This window comes from Balaenoptera physalus, assembly GCF_965194825.1.
Source record: "Balaenoptera physalus genome assembly, chromosome: 13".
In the NCBI taxonomy this organism is placed as follows: Eukaryota; Metazoa; Chordata; class Mammalia; order Artiodactyla; family Balaenopteridae; genus Balaenoptera; species Balaenoptera physalus.
In genome coordinates, this window is record NC_138892.1 from 7,520,714 (window position 1) to 7,542,591 (window position 21,878).

Below are 21,878 nucleotides of genomic sequence, written 5' to 3' on the forward strand. Positions count from 1 at the left end.
TCATGAAATGCTCATTCTAGTTTTGAAAGACACAGGACCTACAAGCCATCCTCAGAGGATAAAAACCCTTCCATCTCCTTCCTTCTCTCAGGCTTATTCTTCAAAAGCAATAGCTGCAGAAAGAGCAGGAAAGGGGCAGGGAGGATAGAGGGATGGGAAGGGGAAGAAAACAAAGAGAGACACTGCCCTCCTCTTCCCCTTTTCCTGACATTAGGACCCTTCCTTTTTCCCTTCTCCCACAGAACCTCTCCGTATCTTCTTGAACTTCCTACAGCACCCCTGAAAATAACAGGAATAACTCATTTCACTTACACTGCAACCCAAACTCTCAGAGCAACAGAAAATGTGTATCTCTTCTTCATATACTTGAACGTCACATTAAGAAAATACAACATGAGGGGGGGTTGCTATTTACTCATGAAGCAAGTGGTACCAGAATTAGAAATGTTGCCTCGTTATTCTGAAATCTGATCTTTAGATCTTCATATGACACATTTAAAGGAAAACAGGTGGGAGGACAGAGGATCAGGAGAATATAACCTTACTAGGGCTTGTCATTCCTAAACTATGTTCACCTGTCCTTAATTGTCACACTCTTCCCTACCCTCATTGATATTTATTTTGTTTCCATTGTGATGAAATGCGTTCCCAGCGGGAGAGAAAATTAAGCTAACAGCCAATGGCATCTTTGGATGCAAGGCAGACACATCTTTCTCTTTTATACTACAGAACAATATATAGTACAAAGTTAGGGCTCTTTATTCAGACAGTAGAGTAAGGCACAGCAAAGTGAGATGGCAACGCTATCTCCATGACAAGAGAAAGTCTCATAAACAAAGTCCTTGGCTTCTGTCAGGCACACTCTTCCTGGCTCAGGAGAAACATGTTTTAACTTGATAAAAACAAAACCAGGCAGCCTGGCTGCAATGTGGAAGGGTAACTGGCTGTATGGTCTCTGGTCAGGCCTTCTGGAAGCGCTTGGTGAGCGCATCCAGCAGCTCCTGCTTCTTCGTCCCGCTCTTCAGCCCGTACACCCTGCAGGCTTCCTTCAGTGTGGGCACAGTGAGCTTACCCAGTGTGCCCCTGCTGACGTGGGCCTTCAGCTCCTCTTCAGATAACTCCACCTTGGGTCTTTTGCTTCCAGAATTTTCATCACCTGGGGAAACAGGTCAGGTGGGAGTGATTGGAAATGCTACCAGTGGGATCCCAGCTATACTGCACGGGGGCCCTCATATGATCTGGGCTGCAGTTAACCATCTTCCATAAAGCTGTGATGCCGACCTAGAACACCATGGGGAAGACAGGTGTCTTGATAAGGCATCTTCAGTTAAACACAAAAAAATGTATCACGTCTAGGAGGGAGTTAAAAGTAGTGAGTCCTATCAGTTTACCCAAAACTGCTGATCACTCTGGGTGAGCAAGTCATTCCTTCCTTCCTTTCTTCATTGGAAAAGCATTTATACTTTCAAACTATACTACAAAGCTACAGTGATCAAAATAGTATGATATTGGCCCCAAAACAAGACACATAGGTCAATGAAACAGATGGAGAGCCCAGAAATGAACCCACACTTATATGGGTAATAGATCTATGACAAAGGAAGCAAGAATATACAATGGGGAAAAGACAGCCTCTTCAATAAATGGTGTTGGGAAAACTGGACAGCTACGTGCAAAAGAATCAAACTTTCTCAGACCATATTTTTAAAAAAACTCAAAATAGATTAAAGATTTTTTTAAAGATTAAAAAATAGATTAAAGATTAAATGTAAGACCTGAAACCATAAAACTTCTAGACGAAAACACAGGCAGTATGCACTTTGACACTAGTCTTATCAATATTTTTTTGGATATGTCTCCTCAGGCAAGGGAAACAAAAGCAAAAATAAACAAATGGGACTATATCAAACTAAAATGCTTTCACACAGCAAAGGAAACTATCAACAAAACAAAAAGGTTGCCTACTGAATGGAAGAAGATATTTGCAAATGATATACCAGACAAGAGGTTAATATCTGAAACATGCAAAGAACTCATACAACTCAACATCAAAAAAACAAACAACCCAATTGAAAATGGGAAGAGGACCTGAAAGGCTATTTTTCCAAAGAAGACAATACAGATGGCCAACAGGCACATGAAAAGATGCTCAACATCACTAATCATCAGGGAAATGCAAATCAAAACCACAGTGAGATATCCTTACACCTGTCAGAATGGCTATTATCAAAAAGACAACAAATAACAAGAGTGGAGAAAAGGGAACCCTCATGTACCATTGGTGGTAATGTAAATTGGTTAATGGAAAATAGTATGGAGATTCCTCAAAAATTAAAAACAAAACTATCATACAAGCCAGCAATTCCACTTCTGGATATTTATTTGAAGAAATACAAAACACTAATAAAAATGATACATGCACCCCTATGTTCACTGCAGCATTATTTGCAACAGCCAAGATATGGATGCAACCTAAATGCCCATAAATAGATGAATGGATAAAGAAAATGTGGTACACATATATGCAATGGAATATTAACCATAAGAAAGAATGAAATCTCGCTATTTGTGACAACACGGATGGACCTAGAGTGCATTATACTAAGTGAAATAAGTCAGACAGAGAATGGCAAAAACTATATGATTTCACTTATATGTGGAATCTACAAAACAAAACAAATGAAAAAACATAACCAAACAGAAACAGAGTCATAGATACAGAGAACAAACAGGTGGGTGCCAGGGCGGGCTGGGGGGAGGAGAGAAATAGGTGAGGGAGATTAAGAAGTATAAGCTTTTTTCGGTTACAAAATAAATGAGTCACAGGAATGAAATGTAAACTGTGGGGAATATAGTTAATAATTATGTAACATCTTTGTATGGTGACACATGACAACTAGACTTATTGTAGTGATCATTTTGAAATGTATAGCAATATTGAATCACTATGCTATGTACCAGAAACTAACATTGTGTTGGAGGTCAATAATACTTCACAAACAAACAAACAAACTCATAGAAAAAGAGATCAGATTTGTGGTTACCAGACGTGGGGAGTAGGGGCAAGGGGAACTGGATGAAGGCAGTCAAAAGGTACAAACTTCCACTTATAGAATAAAGAAGTACTAGGGATGGAATGTACAACGTGATAAAGATAATGAAAACTGCTGTATGTTACATATGAAAATTGTTAGGAGAGTAAATCCTAAGAGTTCTCATCACAAGGAAAAAAAAATTTTTTTCTATTTCTTTAATGTTGTATCTACATGAGATGCTGGATGTTCACTAAACCTACTGTGGTCATCTTTTCATGATATATGTGAGTCAAATCATTATGTTGTAGGGACTTCCCCGGTGGTGCAGTGGTTAAGAATCCGCCTGCCAATGCAGGGGACATGGGTTCGATCCCTGGTCCAGGAAGATCCCACATGCCGCGGAGCAACTAAGCCCATGCGCCACAACTATTGAGCCCACATGCCACAACTACTGAAGCCCACGCGCCTAGAGTCCGTGCTCCGCAACAAGAGAATCCACTGCAATGAGAAGCCCGTGCACAGCAATGAAGACTAGCCCCTGCTCGCCGCAACTAGAGAAAGCCTGCACAGCAACGAAGACCCAATGCAGCCAAAAATTTAAAAAATAAATAAATAAATTTATTTTTAAGAAAACCATTATGTTGTACACCTTAAACTTATACAATGGTGTATGTCAACTACATATCAATAAAACTGGAAACAAAACAAAACAAAAAGCATTTACAGAGCACCTTGTCAGTACCAAGGCACCATGCTAGGTGATAAGAACATGCAGGCTGAGTGAGATAAACAAATACATAAATCACACTTACGCAGGTGTGAAAAGTTATGACAGCACACAGGGCACTGGAGGAATCACTTCTGATGCAAAAGGGAGAAAGCGCGATGACCACAAACCTAACCTCTCATAGCTCCACTTCCTCATGGGTCTCGGGGGCAAGCAAGGCCCAAATTTGGCTTTACTTGAGCAAAGATAGCCAAAAGGATTACAACCTAAGAATTATTCCTGAATGCTGACGAATTCACAACGTGCTGTCCTGAAAAATGTGAGAGTCGCGGTAAAGATATTTTGGGTCCAGCAGTAAGAAAAAGGACAGTCTAGTAGGAAAAATGGTTAAAGCCCCAAACTGGGGAGTTCACAGGAAAAAAAAAACAGTCCAGTAAAACTACATCTTACTCATAACTGAAGAACTGCAAATCAAAACAGGATACATTTTCCCTCTATTATTTTTTTGTGAATATATAATTTTTAAAGTATATAAAGTCTACAATTGGTGAGAGTGTAGGGAAACAAACCCATCCCTTCTTGGACAGGGTATAAATTGCATCACTTTTTCCGAGGCAAACTGGCAATTCTTATCAGAATTTAAATGTCTACACCTTGACCCAGCAATTCCACTGCTAAGAATTTATGCTGTGTAACTGCTCACACCAGTATGCAATGGTGGTTCCTGTTCACTGCAGTATATCTATCCATCAGTAAAGGTCTGGTTGGATAAATTGTGTATATCTATCCAATGAAGTACTCTGTAGCCTTATGTTTTTTTAATTAGGTAGATATGTGAGTGTAGATATAAATACCTGTCCAACATATATAGCTGAGTAACAAAATAAACTAGAAAATAATGTGAATATTGTTTCATTTGTGCTGAAATATGTTGTATTTGTAAATATGTAGGTTTGTATAGCAATTTCTGAAAGGACATTATCCTCTGTGATAGGACTATAAAGGCAACTTTAAAAAATAACCCACTGGGAATTCCCTGGTGGTCCAAAAAATAACCCACTGGGAATTCCCTGGCGGTCCAGTGGTTAGGACTCCACGAGTTCACTGCTGAGGGCCCGGGTTCAATCCCTGGTCAGTGAACTAAGATCCTGCAAGCCGCATGCGTGGCCAAAAAAAACAACAAACAAAGCAAAACAAAACCAAAAAAACCCCCCAAAAACCCACTGAACATCCACACCGAGCTCCTTACCTTGTTTTCGCTTGGGAACTTTTTCCTCAGGATTGTAATCTGGTGGGTAGACAAGCTCCTTAAACTCATCCACCAGGGAGCCCAGTCTTTTGTCCATTACTTCAACCTTGGGCACTAGAAAATAAAAACACAAGAAGAGTGGCCTGTCAAGTCACAAGCCCTGCCTTCCTATCCAGTCCAACTCTACTGGGACCAGAGGAGAAAATACTTAATTGCTGAGATGGGGGAGGGTCCACAAGGCAGCTGAGCTGGCCATGAATACATTTGCTAAAAGTCTAACATTTACCAAGTAGTTTTTAACAATTGTACTTAACGAGCACTTTTGACAACCAGGCACTCTCCTAAATGCTTTAAACTTATTATTTTTATTTAATCCTCCTAACAATCTCTGGGGTAGGTAAACCTGCCTTCCCGTTTTACAGAGGTGGAAATCAGAGACGTTATATGACTTTCCTGAAGTCAAACAGCTGGGAAGCGGTAGAGTTGAGAACCGGGCTAGACCCTGTGGATTCAAACAAGAGTCTGTACCCTCAGGGCTTACAGTCCACGTGGCATAAGGAGGTGGTAAAAACACCAATGCAATAGAGCTGCACAGTGCCATGAAGAAAGGGACCGTACAGGGCACGCTGGAACCCAGGAGGGGTCAGGAAGGACTCTGTGCAGCGCAGTCTCGCAAGCCGAGTGTCCCTCCTCAGGCAGATACTAGTCTAAGCAGAAGGCACAGGGGTGAGAGACAGCCAGTGACACACAGCTTGCAGGCAGGGCGTGAGATGGGCAGGACCAGCAAGGAGGCTAGAAAGACAAGCATGGCGAGGTCATGGAAGCCTCGAATGCCTGGCCAGGAATTAGGCCTTATCCTAAAAGCAGCGGGGAAACGTTGAAGGTCTATGAGCAGGGGAGCGACGTGATCAGATGGACGTCTTAGATCACCCTGCCTGCCAGCTGTGTAGAGTATGAATTGACGGAAGGTGAGACAGAAGGCTGAAGCAGTGTGTGTGAGTGGGGCGGCGGGGGGCTGGGGGGTGGCAATGGGACTGTATCTTGAGAAGTGACAGCACTGGCAGGTCTTACTGATGGAATAAGAGGTGTGGGGGTGGGCGGGGGAGGAGGTGAGTGGTTGGGATGGCAGGAGCATTCCCCAAGGCAAATGCAATAGGCAAAGGAATCTCTGGGGGAAAGATAATATTTTTATTTCCTTTCTTACAACTATATAGCTTGTAGAGCTTTTGCTGAGAGCTGGGTCATATCAAGGGCAAGGGTGATGAGATGAATGTCTCATCTCATGTGACCACGTTTGCAAAGTACACAGGGGAGCTCCTGCCCTGTGGTGTATGCACCTACAAGACGGCAGAACGTCACCGTCAAACTGCGCTCCCGCCGTGTCAGAAGCCCCATGTTCCAGGTTACAGGAATCTCTACTAGAGCTTTGGTTCTCAACCTGGGGACTTTTAAAGAGTACTGATGCCCAGGAGATTCTGATTTAATTGGTCTGGGGTGAGGCCTAAAGAGCCAGATTTTCTTTTTAAGTCCCCCAGATGATTCTGCTGTATAGCCAAAGTTGAGAACCAATATGCTAGAGGCAGTGGCATGTCTCAGAATCACCGGGAAGGCTTGTTAAAACACATGTTGCTGGGGACTTCCCTGGCGGTCCAGTGGTTAAGACTCTGAGCTTCCAATACAGGGGGCACGGGTTCGACCCCTGGTCGGGGAATTAAGATCTCACATGCCACGCGGCATGGCCAAATACAATAAAATAAAACACACATTGCTGGGCCTCGACCTGAGTTTCAGATTCAGTCAGCCTGGGGTAGGGCTCAAAATGTGCATTTCTGACAAGTTCCCAGGAGATGCCAGTGCTGCTGGACCAGGGACCACACTTAGAGCCACTGATGTAGCCTGATAAGGCCACGCAGGGAGAAGTGAGAGGACAGAGAAAGATGGCACCCAGGATCACCCAGCACACTTCCATGTTAGAGGAGGAAAAAGGGAAGCAGGCCCAGCAAAGAAGTCTTAGGGTCTCCACAGGCATAGGAGAAAAAAACAGTATGGTGTAACAAAGCCAAAAGAAGAAAGTAAGAAAACAATTTTGAGTCTTTGATAAGTTATTTATTAAAAGAAAGCCTTATCATTGTGTCACAGAGAAGCAGACACGTTTGATCAAAAGTGAGCGAGGGGGACTTCCCTGGTAGCGCGGTGGTTAAGAATCCGCCTGCCAATGCGAGGGACACAGGTTCGAGCCCTGGTCCGGGAAGATCCCACATGCCGCGGAGCAACTAAACCCGTGCGCCACAACTACTGAGCCTGCACTCTAGAGCCCGCGAGCCACAACTACTGATCCCGTGTGCCACAACTGCTGAAGCCTGTGCGCCCTAGAGCCCATGCTCCACAATGAGAAGCCACCGCACCGCAACGAAGAGTAGCCCACGCTCCCCACAACTAGAGGAAGCCCTCATGCAGCAACAAAGACCCAACGCAGCCAAAAATAAATAAATAAACAAATAAATTTATTTAAAAAAAAAGAAGTGAGCGAGGGATGTGAAAGAACAAAGAGTCAAAGGGGTCACATGTTTGAGCATTAGGATACCCAGGGCCTTCAGTAGATGTCACCTGGGCAGCTGGAAGCTTTGGCCAGAGCTTAGAGGAAAGGACAGGGCTGGAGATACAGGTTTGGGGGTTGTGGACATGAGGTCATACTTGAGGCTATGAGAGTGGATAACATAACCAACAGAAAGGAGAGAAGAAAGGGCTAAAGACAGGAACCTGAGACATTTAGCTTATAGGAAGCACTACAGCAGCCAAAATTGTTTTTGAAAAATAGAAGTAGAAACAGAAAACAAGACTTTCTCCCAAAAAGTATAGGGCCAGAAGAGAGAATGCAAGAGGCTGAGGCGCTAGCGAGGAAGTAGAGCACACGGCTGTGGAATAAAGGAGAACAACTGTGTTCTGAGCACCTTCCCGAGTGTCAGGGCCTATATTTTGTTAACACCTTGTAAGGACAGATCATTATCCCCATTTTACCAATAAGGAAACTGGGCTTCAGTGAGATTAAGTATTGTTCCAAGGCCACACAATTTAATAAGTGCCAGAGAGTTGGGATTCAAATCTACCTACATCGGGTGTTTCCAAAGTCTGTGTCCCTAGCCATCTTGCTAGAGACTAGGCAATTTACTTCCTGATCTGCCTAAAGGCCATAAAGGAAGAGATGGGCTGCCTCACTCAAGGGTTCTTCTTCTGCCAGGCCCAGCTGACAGTCACCACCATGACACGTCCAATAACTCTTATGCTTTTAATGCTGGCGCTACATGAAAGAGATCAATAATAACTGGGAAGCTAAGCAGGCCGAACTAACTGTTCTGATCTTTTCAACCTCTGTCAAGAGTCTTCATTAAATCCAATCTGTTTTCCAGGGGGTATTCACTTACATCGCTAAACTTCATGCATCCTCTTACGAAGTACATGAGAGAACCACAATCCAGAAAGGGACCAGAAGGGAGCTCAGAGCACCTCAGCCTGGGAGGCCAGGCAAATGTCCTCCATGCTGGGTAACGAGGTCCATTTTCCCAGGGCAGAGCACGCCGCCTGACGGAGCAGCAGTAAGGTAAGCATAGTGGTTCAGAGCAAGGGCTCTGGGCCAGACTCACTGGATTCTGTGCTGACAGCCACCACTTACTACTTAGTGCCTTGGGCAAATCACTCCCTTCTCTGCAAACCAGGGACAGTAACAGAACCTACCTCATAGTCATGCAGAATAAATGAGTCAACACACAGGACAACAAGGCCTGGCACACAGTAAGCACTCCGTAAATGTTGCAGATTGTTGTTTTTAACTTTTACCAACATGTAGTCATGGATGGTCTACTTCAGAGGCAGGTCTCAGAAGCCTGGCACTTTCTCCTCCTCTTACTGCAGAATCGGCCAAACCCGTTCCCAGGCAATCTAAGCTGGTCTAGGAAATCTCTCAGGCAGAGATGATCTGGACCACAAGCTTGTGTACTTAGAGGGTGCTAGGAAATGCATCCATATTACTGGTCCAGAGTAAAATCGACACGAAAGCCTCCCATGAAAAGAAGTTCTCAACTCAGTCACGGCCTCCTTACGTGTCAGGTCCATGGCTTGTTCAGGCTCCATCAAATCCAACGCCAGGGCCTCCATGTTCCTGAAGTGCTGCTGCAGCACCGGGTTCTCAAAGCTGTCACTTCTGTTAAAGCATTAACAGTGACATGAATAAATTAAAAAATAAAAATTTAAACATTTTAAAAATAAAATAATAAAGTTAAAAACCCAACTGAGGCAGTGCAGGCCCAAGGTCAGCTGAGAAATACACCCCAGGTAAAACAGTTGGGAATCTTATCTCTTGAATCAACTTCTCTCTTTCCAATTTTCAGTTTATTGTCCGATGCTAGGGATCCAAAAGCAAATTTTAAAGCAAAACAATACCTGCCCACCTGTCTGTCACTGGAAGCTGTGGACAGAGACAGAAACAGAGGAGGCAGGGCCAGAGGAGGTAAGTACAGAGAAAACACAACAGAGGGATGGTGGGAGGTGGGGAGATAACGAACCTGAGTATTCTTTCTTCCCATACTCGATAGCAACATGAAAGTAAAGACAGAAAGAATCTAGAGGCATACAGTCCTAGACTTGAATCCTGGCTCCAGTTCCTTCTAGCTGGGTGAGTCTGGGCAAGCTGCCTCACTCCTCTAAGCCTCAGTTTCTTTACCTGTAAAATGGGCACCAAAACTTTCAGGGTTCTCATGAAGAATAAATGAGATACTGTTGGAATTGTATCTAGAACAGTGCGCAGCACATGGTAGAACCTTAACAATGCTTCCATTTGCCCAACAAAGGACTACACCAGGAGGTTTCCTTTGGAGAAGGAAGATCATTTTGCCCACAGGTAGGCAGAGTTAGGGAAGTAGCCCAGAGACAAAAGATGAAATGTGAAAAAAATTATGTTTGGTGTCACCTTATGCAGGTTCTGGGAGATGGTCTATGTGCATTATATAATCATTTTTTCAACCCCATGACAATTTACACTGGATTTACTTGCTTTTACTCACCGTGTGACAACAAACAATCAAGGAGAAGGCCAACCAAGAATCTTCTCCTTACTGCTGCTTTGCGGAGCTTGTTCAACTAACTAACCTGTCTTTCTAAGCACAACACAGCAGGTCAACCAGCTGTAAACAGCACAATTCCAGAGCCTTCAATAAAAGAACTTCCACTCTCCCTATAGCTTCTAAAGACTAATTATCTATCAGTTAATGGAAAAGAATAAAATCACATTCTCTTGGTTTATGCTTAACTCAAATCTCCAGTACAACCTTCAACACAGGAGGCAGTTCCAGAAGAAAGCCTGTGAATGACCCATCACTCACCTGTACTTGAAGTGGAGCTTCTGAACAATAGCCTTCATCTTGTCTACCTGCTCTGGGTTTGCCATGACTTTTTCAGTAAAGGGCACCTTCCGTTTGTCATCAGCATAGGGCAAGAAGATGAGCTGGAAGCCTGAATAAGAAAGAAAGAAAGATACGTTTTCGGAGATGTGACTCAACAAAAGGTTTCAGTCACTGAGCTATCGTTTTTCTTCCTTTTTTTTTTTAATTAATTAATTTTACTTTTGGCTGCGTTGGGTCTTAGTTGAGACAAGTAGGATCTTTGTTGCAGCGCAGTGGGCTTCTCTCTCATTGCGGCGCATGGGCTCAGTAGTTGTGGCACACGGGCTCAGTTGCTCTGCGGGATGTGGGATCTTCCCGGACCAGGGCTCGAACCGGTGTCCCCTGCATTGGCAGGCGGATTCTTAACCACTGCACCACCAGGGAAGTCTCCTGAGCTGTCGTTTTTTTCTCAGCTCCAATGCACCCTTCTGCGTGCTGTGCTGCTGGAGCTGGGACCCTGCAAATCCCATTTCTCCTTTACCAGCTGATTCCCGTTAGCATCTGCCTAGCAGACTCCCTTTGGAGTCTCCAGAGGGGGACCTGAAAGGAGTGCTCCTCCTCAGGTACTTCCTGTTCCTGCCAGTGGCGCCCCAGCCAGCTTCCAGCCGCCAGCTTTTTCCATACACCCAGAACCAGGTGGACAGTGCCCCTCCCTGGAGGGCTACATCCAACTCTGCCGGCCCCTCCTCCGAGCTTCAACCTCTCCCCTTTGCTCCCCAGCCCCCACCATGTGCTAGAAGGGAAGAGGTAAGGGTTACCAGCCTGACCCTGTCCAGTTGCTGACGGCTTCTAGAAAGACTGAAAAATCTAGAGACTGGAACCCACTGCTGCTGCCAGGTGAAGAGCCCTGGCTGGCAATGCCAACAGCACTGAGCAAGAGGAAGTCTCTTAGCTCTCTGCGGCCCTAATGTCTCCCTCTAGCGCCCACTACTGACAGAGCCTCACCGAGAGCCCACTGGCAAAGGAGAAATGGGGCTTGGAGAGCCGCTGCTTCACCAGCACAGAGCTGAGAGACAAAGCCTAAGAACTGACATAAAAGGTGTTCCTGAGCATTCAGATGACCAGGGTTGGAAATGTAACACATTCAAAGACTTACTTTATAATTTTTATTAGCATGGCTAAAGAGTAAGGATGGGACTCCCTGGTGGCGCAGTGGTTAAGAATCAGCCCGCCAATGCAGGGGGCACGGGTTCGAGCCCTGGTCCGGGAAGATCCCACAGGCCGCGGAGCAACTAAGCCCGTGCACCACAACTACTGAGCCTGCGCTCTAGAGCCCACGCGCCACAACTACTGAAGCCCGCGTGCCTAGACCCGTGCTCTGCAACAAGAGAAGCCACCACAGTGAGAAGCCCATGTACCGCAACGAAGAGTAGCCCCCGCTCACTGCAACTAGAGAAAGCCCATGTGCAGCAACAAACACCCAACACAGCCATAAATAAGTATATATTTTTTAAAAAGAAGGATGAATAGTAGTCATCTGTTGGCTGATGGTAGTCATCTATTGGCTGCTTTGTGCTAGGCACTTATATGTTTATTAACTTATTTCAAATGTGAAGTGACCTTGAGAGAAAGGTGTTCCAGAATTCTCATCTTTGCAGATAAGGAACATAAACAGAAAGGTTAAATTATTTGCCCAAGTTGGCCAGCTAACAGGTGGAAGAGAAGGGTCTAAAACAAAAGAAAATGAGCTGTCAGACACATAAGTATAAGACAAAGTCAAGTGTGACTTCAAAACCCATGGTCATGGGACTTCCCTGGCATCGCAGTGGATAGGACTCCGTGCTCCCAATGCAGGGGGCCTCGGTTCCATCTCTGGTCAGGGAACTAGATCCCACATGCATGCCGCAACTAAGAGTTCACATGCCGCAACTAAGGAGCAGGTGAGGCGCAACTAAGGCGCCCTGAAGCCGCAACTAAGGAGCCCTGGAGCCGCAACTAAGGAGCCCTAGAGCCACAACAAAGGAGCCCGCCTGCCGCAACTAAGACTTGGTGCAACCGAATAAATAAATAAATATTAAAAAAAACAAAAACAAAAAACCCCACAGTCATTCCATGATACCTCACTGCTTTGGTGTACACAAGAGATAAACCAACCATTAAATATTACAAGGGTACCAAACAATGGTTTTTAGTAAAGAATGTGTCAGCAGTGAGACCCCATGAACTTATGCCAGTAACCTGCAAACAGCCCCTATGAAGTCAATTCTCAACCCTGGCTGCAGAGCTCCCTTGTACAGTTGTACATGCTGTGCACTGCACAACCATATTTGACAGCCTTACCTGGCTGTTCATCAAATTCACCTGTGCAATCTTATAAATATACATTTCCCAGGTCCCACTCCTGGAGACTCTGGTTCAGCAGGTCTGAGTTGGTATCCCAGGAATGACTCCAAAGCCTAAGCAATGTTCAGAAGCACTGAAATTATCTCTTTCACATACCTGGGGGAGTCACCTGAATTTTCTGGTCATCCAGCTCCTCTTCCTGTGGCATCAAGGCCACAAAACAAGGGGGGATATTCTGGCGGGGTGTGTATCTGCACACTGCCATGACCTCCTTCTCCAGACACTTGGTGAGTAGAGCGCTGAATAGGGTTGAGCTCCCTGGAAAACAAACATCCCAGGGGTCTATATCCTAAAGATGTCTCCTCCTTTCTTAGCCCATGTTATAAACCTACAGTTTCTCTTCCATTTTCTTAAAAGTGTTTATGATACTTCGATAGGTCAGGGGTGATGGACCCAGAGGTGAGGGTAAAGTGAGGGTAGCAGAGGCATAGAAAGGAAGAGAAAGGAAAGGGCACCTCAAATACTCCATTTAGGGGTGTGAATTATTACTGTCAGTTCACTTTTACTATCATTAGGCTAATGACATAAGCCCTAGTTGCTAATGAAAACCAGTCATGTCAGATCCGGGAGGTTCATTAGCTATAGCACAGAGGAATATAGGTCTGGACAGCACAAATAAACCCAGTGGCCAAGTTCATATCATCTTTAATTGCAACACTAGGGAAGAAGCCAGGTTTGTTTTTTGTTTTTCCCGAACTCTTTATCTAATGCCTCAAAGAAAGAATTTCATAGCAACTAAGTTTTAAATATGCTAATTCCATATCCCCTCCTGGATATTCACAATGCTATCAGTATATTATAGTTCCTAAAGAAATCTCTTTAACTTTGTTTAGTCCCACGTTTCCAAAATTTATTTGAGCATGAGACACTTTCAAAATACCCATTAACACATCCTATATAGTTTCCAGCAGCAGCCATTTAGGAATGCTGCTCAGTAAATTGCCTTCTGCGTTACTTATTCGTTTATCCTTGGTTTAGGCCCCTTACCATTTATCAGGGACTCGTCGGGGTACACGAACAGGGAGGGCCTCAGGTAATGGTGCTTCTTCAGCATTATCAAGGGCTTGAAACCGATGAGAATCAAACCTGGTTCATCAAACCGTTTAAGCTCTTCTGTCTCCTCTTTCTCTAATACAATCTGACGACTCCCATAGGTCTACAGAAGGGGAACAACGAGGGCCACATAGCGAGGCTACACAGAGATGCGAAACAGTTGCCATATGACACTAGCAAGTTAAAATCAGCTTTCTTCTAAGGAGCAGGAAGAGGGCTCATCAGAGGCATCTTCCTCCTATCAACAGCAATTGACATTTATTGAGTGCCAGCCAGGCACTCTACTTTTGCCACCCAGTTTATCATCTGTAACAATCCTAGGTGGTAAATGTTAAAAACTCTGTTTTACAGATGAGTGAACTGAGGCTCTATAGTTAGTAACTTGCTCCAGAGTATACAACCGAATTGGGCTTTGAACTGTACCACATCTGTCTGGTGCTAAAGGCCATGCTCTTCAGGCGTTTGTTCCTTCCCTCATTTAATGTGTACTAAACCCTCAGCATCATCCCTGACACACAAAGGATGCTCAAACCTTACCTACTTATTGAGAGGACCTACGTCAGGTATTGTGCTAGGTCTCAGTGTAGGAGGCTCACACACACACACACATACACACATACTACTTCTAAACTTTAACATTTGCATTTTGATCCTAAATATGTGATTAGTAACAGAACTTAGTAAAGGTCAAATTTGGGTTTTATAAACAAAAACAGAGCCCTTAAGGCTTTTTGTAGGCACAGTTAATCAAGAAAGAAACTTAGTAACCGGAAGAGCTACTGCCTATGAATAAACCAACATGGAAAACTAGCTACTTCCAAAATGGAAGGAGAAATTTCTTGTCGTCTTCTCCTCCTGAAAAGTAGGGCAAGACACTCTGGCCTGAAATTTGTGCTCCAAAAGACATCTCAAGGGTTGAATCAAAATAATATTTAATTTTAGTCACTTAGTTGATCCTTCTAGGTCCTGAACTTAGGCAAAATCACTCTCCCACGTTTTGCATAACTAAAAAGGAAGGATGACTCACTTGATTTTAATTTCAGATATCAAATCCTTCTATAGGGAACTACATTCAATATCCTGAGATAAACCATATGGAAAAGAATATTTTTAAATGTATATATATGTATAACAGAATCACTTTGCTGTACAGCAGAAATTAACAGAACTTTGTAAATCAACTGTACTTCAATTAAAAAAAATCCTTCTATAGATTGAACAAAGGTGAGAGGATGAGGAGAGATAATGTTCTGCATCCTTAGTCTGTCTTTCAGATTAAGAAAGGCATGAGGGTATCATTTCAAGGCACAGGAAAAACTAGTTAGTTTGGCAAGAAAAAAAAAAACTCTCTCCCTAAAATGAGGGCACTTCATACCTAACGCACTTTCTTTCCCTGGCTCATCTCCCTAGTTAACTATAAAACAATTTCTGCCATTGTACTGGAATTAGACTATTAAGACTCAGAGTAGCATATGCTGGCTGATCGAGGGCTGAAGTTTTCACTGACACCTCTTCCAAATACTGGCTCTAACTTTCTAGCTCCCAAGGTATTACTGATCCAGGTGCCATATTCCAAAGGGTAATGACAACAGCTTGGCTAGAAAGATGCGTACATGAAAGTTATTTAACTAGTTAGGCTGATCATGTCTCCCCCTCCCTGTTAACTCTTCAACAGGACAAAATTCAGTAAGAAGGCAGAGACCTACCTGGGACCTCTTGGTGTCGCTTGGCAAAAGCAAACTGCCTGTATTTACATTAAATGTCCGGGTCTTGGTTTTCACTGGTTCATTTGTTTCCCGATAAAGCCTCACTGGAGAAGGTTTGAGAGCCTTCTGGACCATATTATAAATGCCAACAGTGAGCGCTACATCTTTGTCGAGCTTAAGCTTCAACCTGAAGGAGAGAAAATTTTTTTAATTTGGACAGAAAGAGTATATTTTCCTATCTAAAATTCATTCAGGGCACCCAAGCCCTGATTTGTTTTATTCTCTCCAATAACCTAAGCTTTTCGAATACAAATATAAAGCTTTTTAATAATACAATGGAGTTTGCTGTAATACATCTCAGGGTCTACATTGCAAAAAATTAGTCTCAGAATGTATTGTTAACTCCTTAAAATAATGATAAAGGATGTACCGTAATAAAAATAATGATTTTTTAAATTGAGCCTAGCAATTTATCAAATCACTTTACAGTTATTCTCTCATTTAATCATTATAATAATCCTATAAGTACTATATTATCTGCTGCTTCTGCTTGTCTAGCATACCTTCCCTCTTATTTTAACAATGAAACCCTAATTTTTCTTAGGGAACCACCCTTCCCCCACTGCAGTTTTGGGAAAATGTTCATCCAGGTGCTGTGCTTTACCCTGACCAAGAGATGGGCACATCTGGCCCAGGCTCAAGCCATCAGACTTATTCTCCTGAGAGTCTGGGTCTTAAACAGTGACCAAGAAAGGACACGGTTGGAGGGGATGCTTGCTGACAGTGGTACCCCAAAGACACTGTCAATAATTCTTATTTTCTAGATTCCTGGTGCCACCCTGGTTCCTATACTACCCACCCTGTTCAGGATTTTGTTTTAATATGCTGAAATTAGTCAAGGGTCAGTTTCTGTTACTTGCTACCCAATAACCTTGTTGTTGTCATTTTTACAGATGTAAACACTGAAGCTCAGGGATGTTATCTAACTTGCCCAAAGACATACAACTAATGAAAACTGGTATTCAAATTCACGTATGTCTGATTCAAAGCTCAGGTACTTTTCCATTATAACATATTGCTCCAGAGTATTTATATCAACATCTTAAGCAGCAATAGGACCTCTTGAAAATGTGTTCTATAATAAAGACAACATGCAAAAATATTTACAATACAATACTGTGGGGAAAAAAGGCAGAACAGAAAAATAACCTGTGCTACACATTCTCTTCAAGCACACACGGAACATTCTCTAGGACAGACCATATACTGAGACACAAGACAAGTCTAAATGCATCTAAAAAAACTGAAATTGGAAATTCCCTGGTGGTCCAGTGGTTAGGACTCTGCGCTTCCACTGCAGGGGACACAGGTCAATCCCTGGTCAGGGAACTAAGATCTCACATGCTGTGCAGGACAGCCAAAAAAAAAAAAGAAAAAAAGTTTTTCTATCATACAAAATATGTTCTTTACCCAAAATGGAACTAAGTTAGAGATCCACAACAGAGAGAAATCTGGGAAAACCTCAAATATTTGGAAAGTAAACAATACAATTCTAAATAACCCAGGAGGTCAAAGGAGAAATCACAAGGGAAATTTAAAATGATTTTGAACTGAATGAAAGTGAAAACAGAACATATCAAAAGGTATAGGATGCAGCTAAATCAGTGCTCAGAGGGAAATTTATAGCTTTAAACACCTTTATCCTAAAAGAAGAAAAGTCTTAAATTAATAACCCAATCTTCACTGTTGTGCAATGTTTAGCAGTATTTACTTTAAAGAAGAGAACATGTTTAAACAAGTTATAGCTAGTTCAAAGGTATATTGGTTCACACAGTAGAAAGAACATTGGTTTGGGACAGAGCCCTGACTAGAAATTTTAGGTTCCTGGAGCAAGCACCTGGTAGGTATGGTACAATTTGGTAATGTATGATGTGCCCCAGAGATGAGTATTAGTAACAGATGGGCATTAGTAATAACACCACCCATTTGATGGCTTCCTACTTTAAATTATTCTGGCTTACTAGGTGTTAAACACAGTTGTCTAAAGGCTGCTGAAAGAGAGCTGACAATAAATGTAACCAATTTAAAAACTGCACAATCTGCAAAAGTAATTTTTAAAAATTGTTGTGCCCTCTAAATTTTAGTATCCTGGGAAAAAGCACTGGTCAATGTGGTCTACTCTGGCCTCAGGTTTCAAGAGACCTTGGTTCTATTTCTGAACCAAAAGAGCAAATCAGTTAGTCCCCCCACCCCATATTAAATGTTCACATTTATAAACTAAGGTACCTTTCGACCTTGAAAATGTCATAATTCTAAGTTAAAACAGAGTTATAGTATAACATCATGTGGTTTATGTCATACCAAGGAAAGGAAAATGTGAAAGCCCACAGCACAAAACAAGCTGCTTATGTTTAACGTCATCTGAAATGATTTAAGGTTAATAAATGTTACTAATGGGTAGGTTTCAATCCAACTCAAAGCACTGTTTTTACAGATTAAATGAGGTAATTATGTTAACAAAGAACTTAGGACATACAGATGAACCAGTTTGCAGGGCAGAAATAGAGACACAGGGCTTCCCTGGTGGCACAGTGGTTAAGAATCCGCCTGCCAGTGCAGGGGACACGGGTTCAAGCCCTGGTCCGGGAAGATCCCACAGGCCGCGGAGCAACTAAGCCCGTGTGCCACAGCTACTGGGCCTGCGCTCTAGAACCTGCGAGCCACAACTACTGGGCCCACGTGCTGCAACTACTGAAGCCTGCCCACCCTAGAGCCCGTGCTCTGCAACAAGAGAAGCCACCTCAACGAGAAGCCCACACACCGCAACGCCCCGCGCGCAGCAAGAAAGATCCAATGCAGCCAAAAATAAATAAATAAATTTATAAAAAAAAAAAAGAAAGAAATAGAGACACAGGTGTAGAGAACAAACATATGGACACCAAGGGGGGAAGTGGCAGGGGTGGGAGTGGTGGTGTGATGAATTGGGAGATTGGAATTGACATATATACACTAATATGTATAAAATGGATAACTAATAAGAACCTGCAGTATAAAAAATAAATAGAATTCTAAAATTCAAAAGAAAAAGAAAAAAAGAACTTAGGACAGTGCCTGGCACACAATAATTATGCAATAAAATAATTCTATTATTTTATTATAGCAAGAATAAGTGTAATAATTTTCTAAGCCTTAGACAATTAATTCTCAAACAGCTCCAATTTATTATTATTACTACCAAGTATCCTATAATGACTCTTTCACAAAATAGTAAGAATAGCTAACGCTTACAATTACTATGTTATTCCATTTAATCATCACAGCAGCCCTATAATGAGGGACCATTTTTGCTCCCATTTTACTGAGGCTCAGAGAAGTTACATGATTTACCTCAGGTCACACAGCAGAGGACTAGAATCCAAGCCAATCTGACTCTAGAACCTACTTTTAACCACCATTTTATCCCCCCTGCCACTCCCACCAATATGTGTAGATTTCCAAGTTGTAGCAGTAACAATATTCCACTATTTCAGGAAGGACAAAAGGTGACAGGGTGATTGTTTGAGGAAAGAGAAATAGTTCCTGGGAGGAAAAGGAGAATAATGACAAAACTATAACTGTAGCAATGAGCTGCTTCATGGTTTCCTTAAAATATTTAATTTCATGGGTTTTCCAGTAGAATTGTCAGTAATCTCTTGAAAACAGCTCAAAAACTACCAATGGTCTTATTGCTCTATACTGAGGAAACTAGTCTAAAATGAAAGTCTGATGCTCTTTAGGAAGAAACACTGAGGCGGCCTTAGGATTCTAATGTCAAAGGTCTCTAAAGGAAGATAATCCAACTACCTGGTTCTTATTGGTCTCAAGTTTATAAGAAATTAGAATAACACAATTTTAACAACAATGATAATAACTAACATTTATTGAGTTTTTGCTCTATACCAGGTACTGTCATTATCCCCAATTTACAGAGGAGAAGAAAACAGACAATGTCCTAGTGAGTGCAACTGAGGATACCGTTAGGCCACAACTGTTTACCCCAAAGGAGTGGAGAGCTGTTTTATTTTGGAGAAACAGCATACCAGCTCTTTCTAGAGAAAGAGAAGCAAATAGCTTGTGCTATCCTGAAATAAAGCAAGTTTTTTAGACGAACAGTGAGGCAGTGGTACAGCCCAGAGTTAAGGAGCCAGGGAGGTCAAAGCCATGCACGGCTTATGATCAGTTAGGGGCCTTGTGGGCAGCTGACCCAGGCTTAGTGCCTACCTGTGGAGCACGCGCTTCCTGGTCTCCTTAGCACGAACCTTCCTCAACAGGTCTTCGAGCTTGCTCGACTCCTCAAAGTGAACCCCTATGTCCTCATCCTCTGCTATGCTGATAATATCTCTGTAGAACAAGGATATGTCAAAGCCCCCACATTTCTTTAGGTGCAACAAGTCAAGGAAGATACCTGGAGAGAGGATAGACAAAAGTGAGGGGAAACAATTTCCAGCAAGGGAGAATTTTTTTCAGTTAAGTTTAAATATGCTGTTAAAAGCTCCCAAAGAACTAGATTGATTATAAATATTTTCAGGACTTAGAGAAAGTGGTTAAGGGGATCGGCTGCTCTAATGACTTCAGACAACTTATTCAAATAACCACCATTTGTGGTGGTGTTAAAGTCAAGAAAAGCTCCCTCTGGTAGAGCCCTTCAGACAACTAATGGCCTGGTCATTTTCACTAGGAATATTACATAGGGGTCTTCCCCAGCTTCACTTTATTGTTTCATTTTACTCTGAAGGGTGAAAAGCAACTATCTGACATCAGCTGTAAAGAAGCAAAAAAAATTAAGTGCCAAGTTAAAAGAACAGGGGCGGGGGTGGCTTCCCTGGTGGTGCAGTGGTTAAGAATCCGCCTGCCAATGCAGGGGACACGGGTTCAAGCCCTGGTCCGGGAAGAACCCACATGCCACGGAGCAACTAAGCCCGTGTGCCACAACTACTGAGCCTGCGCTCTACAGCCCACAAGCTACAACTACTGAGCCCACGTGCCACAACTACTGAAGACTGCGCGCCTGAAGCCCATGCTCTGCAACAAGAGAAGCCACGACAATGAGAAGCCCGTGCACAGCAACAAAGACCCAACACAGCCATAAAATAAATAAATAAATAAATTTATAAAAAAGAACAGGGGGGTACTTCCCTGGAGGTCCAGTGGTTAAGACTCCTCGATTCCATTGCAGGGGGCACGGGTCCAATCCCTGGTCGGGGAACTAAGATCCCACAAGCCACACAATGCGGCCAAAGAAATAAAATAAAAGAACAGGGGAATGCCGACCTGTGTCACGGAGATCCCCAGCTTTGGTCCTGGCCCTGCTGGCTTTGGCACTGTCATTGCCGTGGGGGTCATCTTCATTGGTGAAAAGCATGATCCTCTTATGGCTCATCTTGAACTGGACATCGCTAAAGAGGTTGGCACAGACCCACAGTACTTCACTTAGGGAGTAGTCAGATCCATGGCCAATTAGGTCTTGGAAATGTTTCTTCCCCTCCTGTCCCTTAAAGTGGTCAAGCTCTAGCACTCGTTTAGCACCTGATCAGAGACAGGGAGTCAAATGGGCAGAAAAGTCGGAACAGCGTCAGTGTTTTACAAGACTAACAGAAGCTCTTTCTCACCCAGAGCTGTTTAACCCACATAACAAAAGTCTACACCCCAGTAAGAACCCCCTTGTGCAGGAAAGCATACTCCTAGTCAAGATGTTATCTGCTTCCTTCTCCACATCCCTCTTTGTGCACGTTAGTGACCTTCTCATGTAAGGGAAAAGCTGATCTTAGAATACTACTGACCTGGATTATCCAATTCCTGCAAGACGTAAATATTTTTGAAATTCACTGAATTTTTGTCCTTCTTGGTACCATAGAACACCACTGCCAAGAGATCTCGATCACTGCTTATGATCTTACTGGTGTATACATTCCGGATACACTGAAAAAATAAACATAAAATTTCAATTAATATTTAACTACGTACCACTAAACTTAAGCTCCACAGGTGCCTGACACATAGTAGGGCACTCAATATATATTTGCTGAATTTGTACATGGCATTAGAGTAAGGTGTGACCCCTACCTTCAGGAAACTCATAATCCAGTGAGGGTGATGGTCATTTATATTATGTGTAACACAAAGCAAAGTGTGGTTAAGTATACAGCAGACATATAAGCAGTCCCTACCATAAGAAATCAGAGAATTCAAAACATGTATATACTCAGGAAGGAAACTCTGCTATAGGGAAATAAAAATAAATAAAAGCCCAGCACTAGAATCGGAAAACTTGGATTTGAGTCCCAATGATGT

The 21,878-nt window shown here is 42.9% G+C and overlaps 1 protein-coding gene across 1 annotated transcript in view; it reads right to left on the reverse strand.

The window, feature by feature from the left end:
• Positions 1 to 736: 736 nt before the first annotated feature.
• The window catches only part of XRCC6 (X-ray repair cross complementing 6), a 29,178-nt gene continuing 8,036 nt past the window's right edge, over positions 737 to 21,878 (reverse strand). Inside the window, exons 4-13 of the mRNA XM_082420608.1 lie at positions 21,368 to 21,506; positions 20,859 to 21,113; positions 19,809 to 19,992; positions 15,549 to 15,735; positions 13,777 to 13,945; positions 12,886 to 13,047; positions 10,387 to 10,516; positions 9,109 to 9,209; positions 5,012 to 5,125; positions 737 to 1,156 (exon numbers count right to left, since the gene is read on the reverse strand). Coding sequence (XP_082276734.1) covers positions 960 to 1,156; positions 5,012 to 5,125; positions 9,109 to 9,209; positions 10,387 to 10,516; positions 12,886 to 13,047; positions 13,777 to 13,945; positions 15,549 to 15,735; positions 19,809 to 19,992; positions 20,859 to 21,113; positions 21,368 to 21,506 — 1,638 coding nt within the window. The 3' untranslated portion in view covers positions 737 to 959. The remainder of the gene's footprint in view (positions 1,157 to 5,011; positions 5,126 to 9,108; positions 9,210 to 10,386; positions 10,517 to 12,885; positions 13,048 to 13,776; positions 13,946 to 15,548; positions 15,736 to 19,808; positions 19,993 to 20,858; positions 21,114 to 21,367; positions 21,507 to 21,878) is intronic.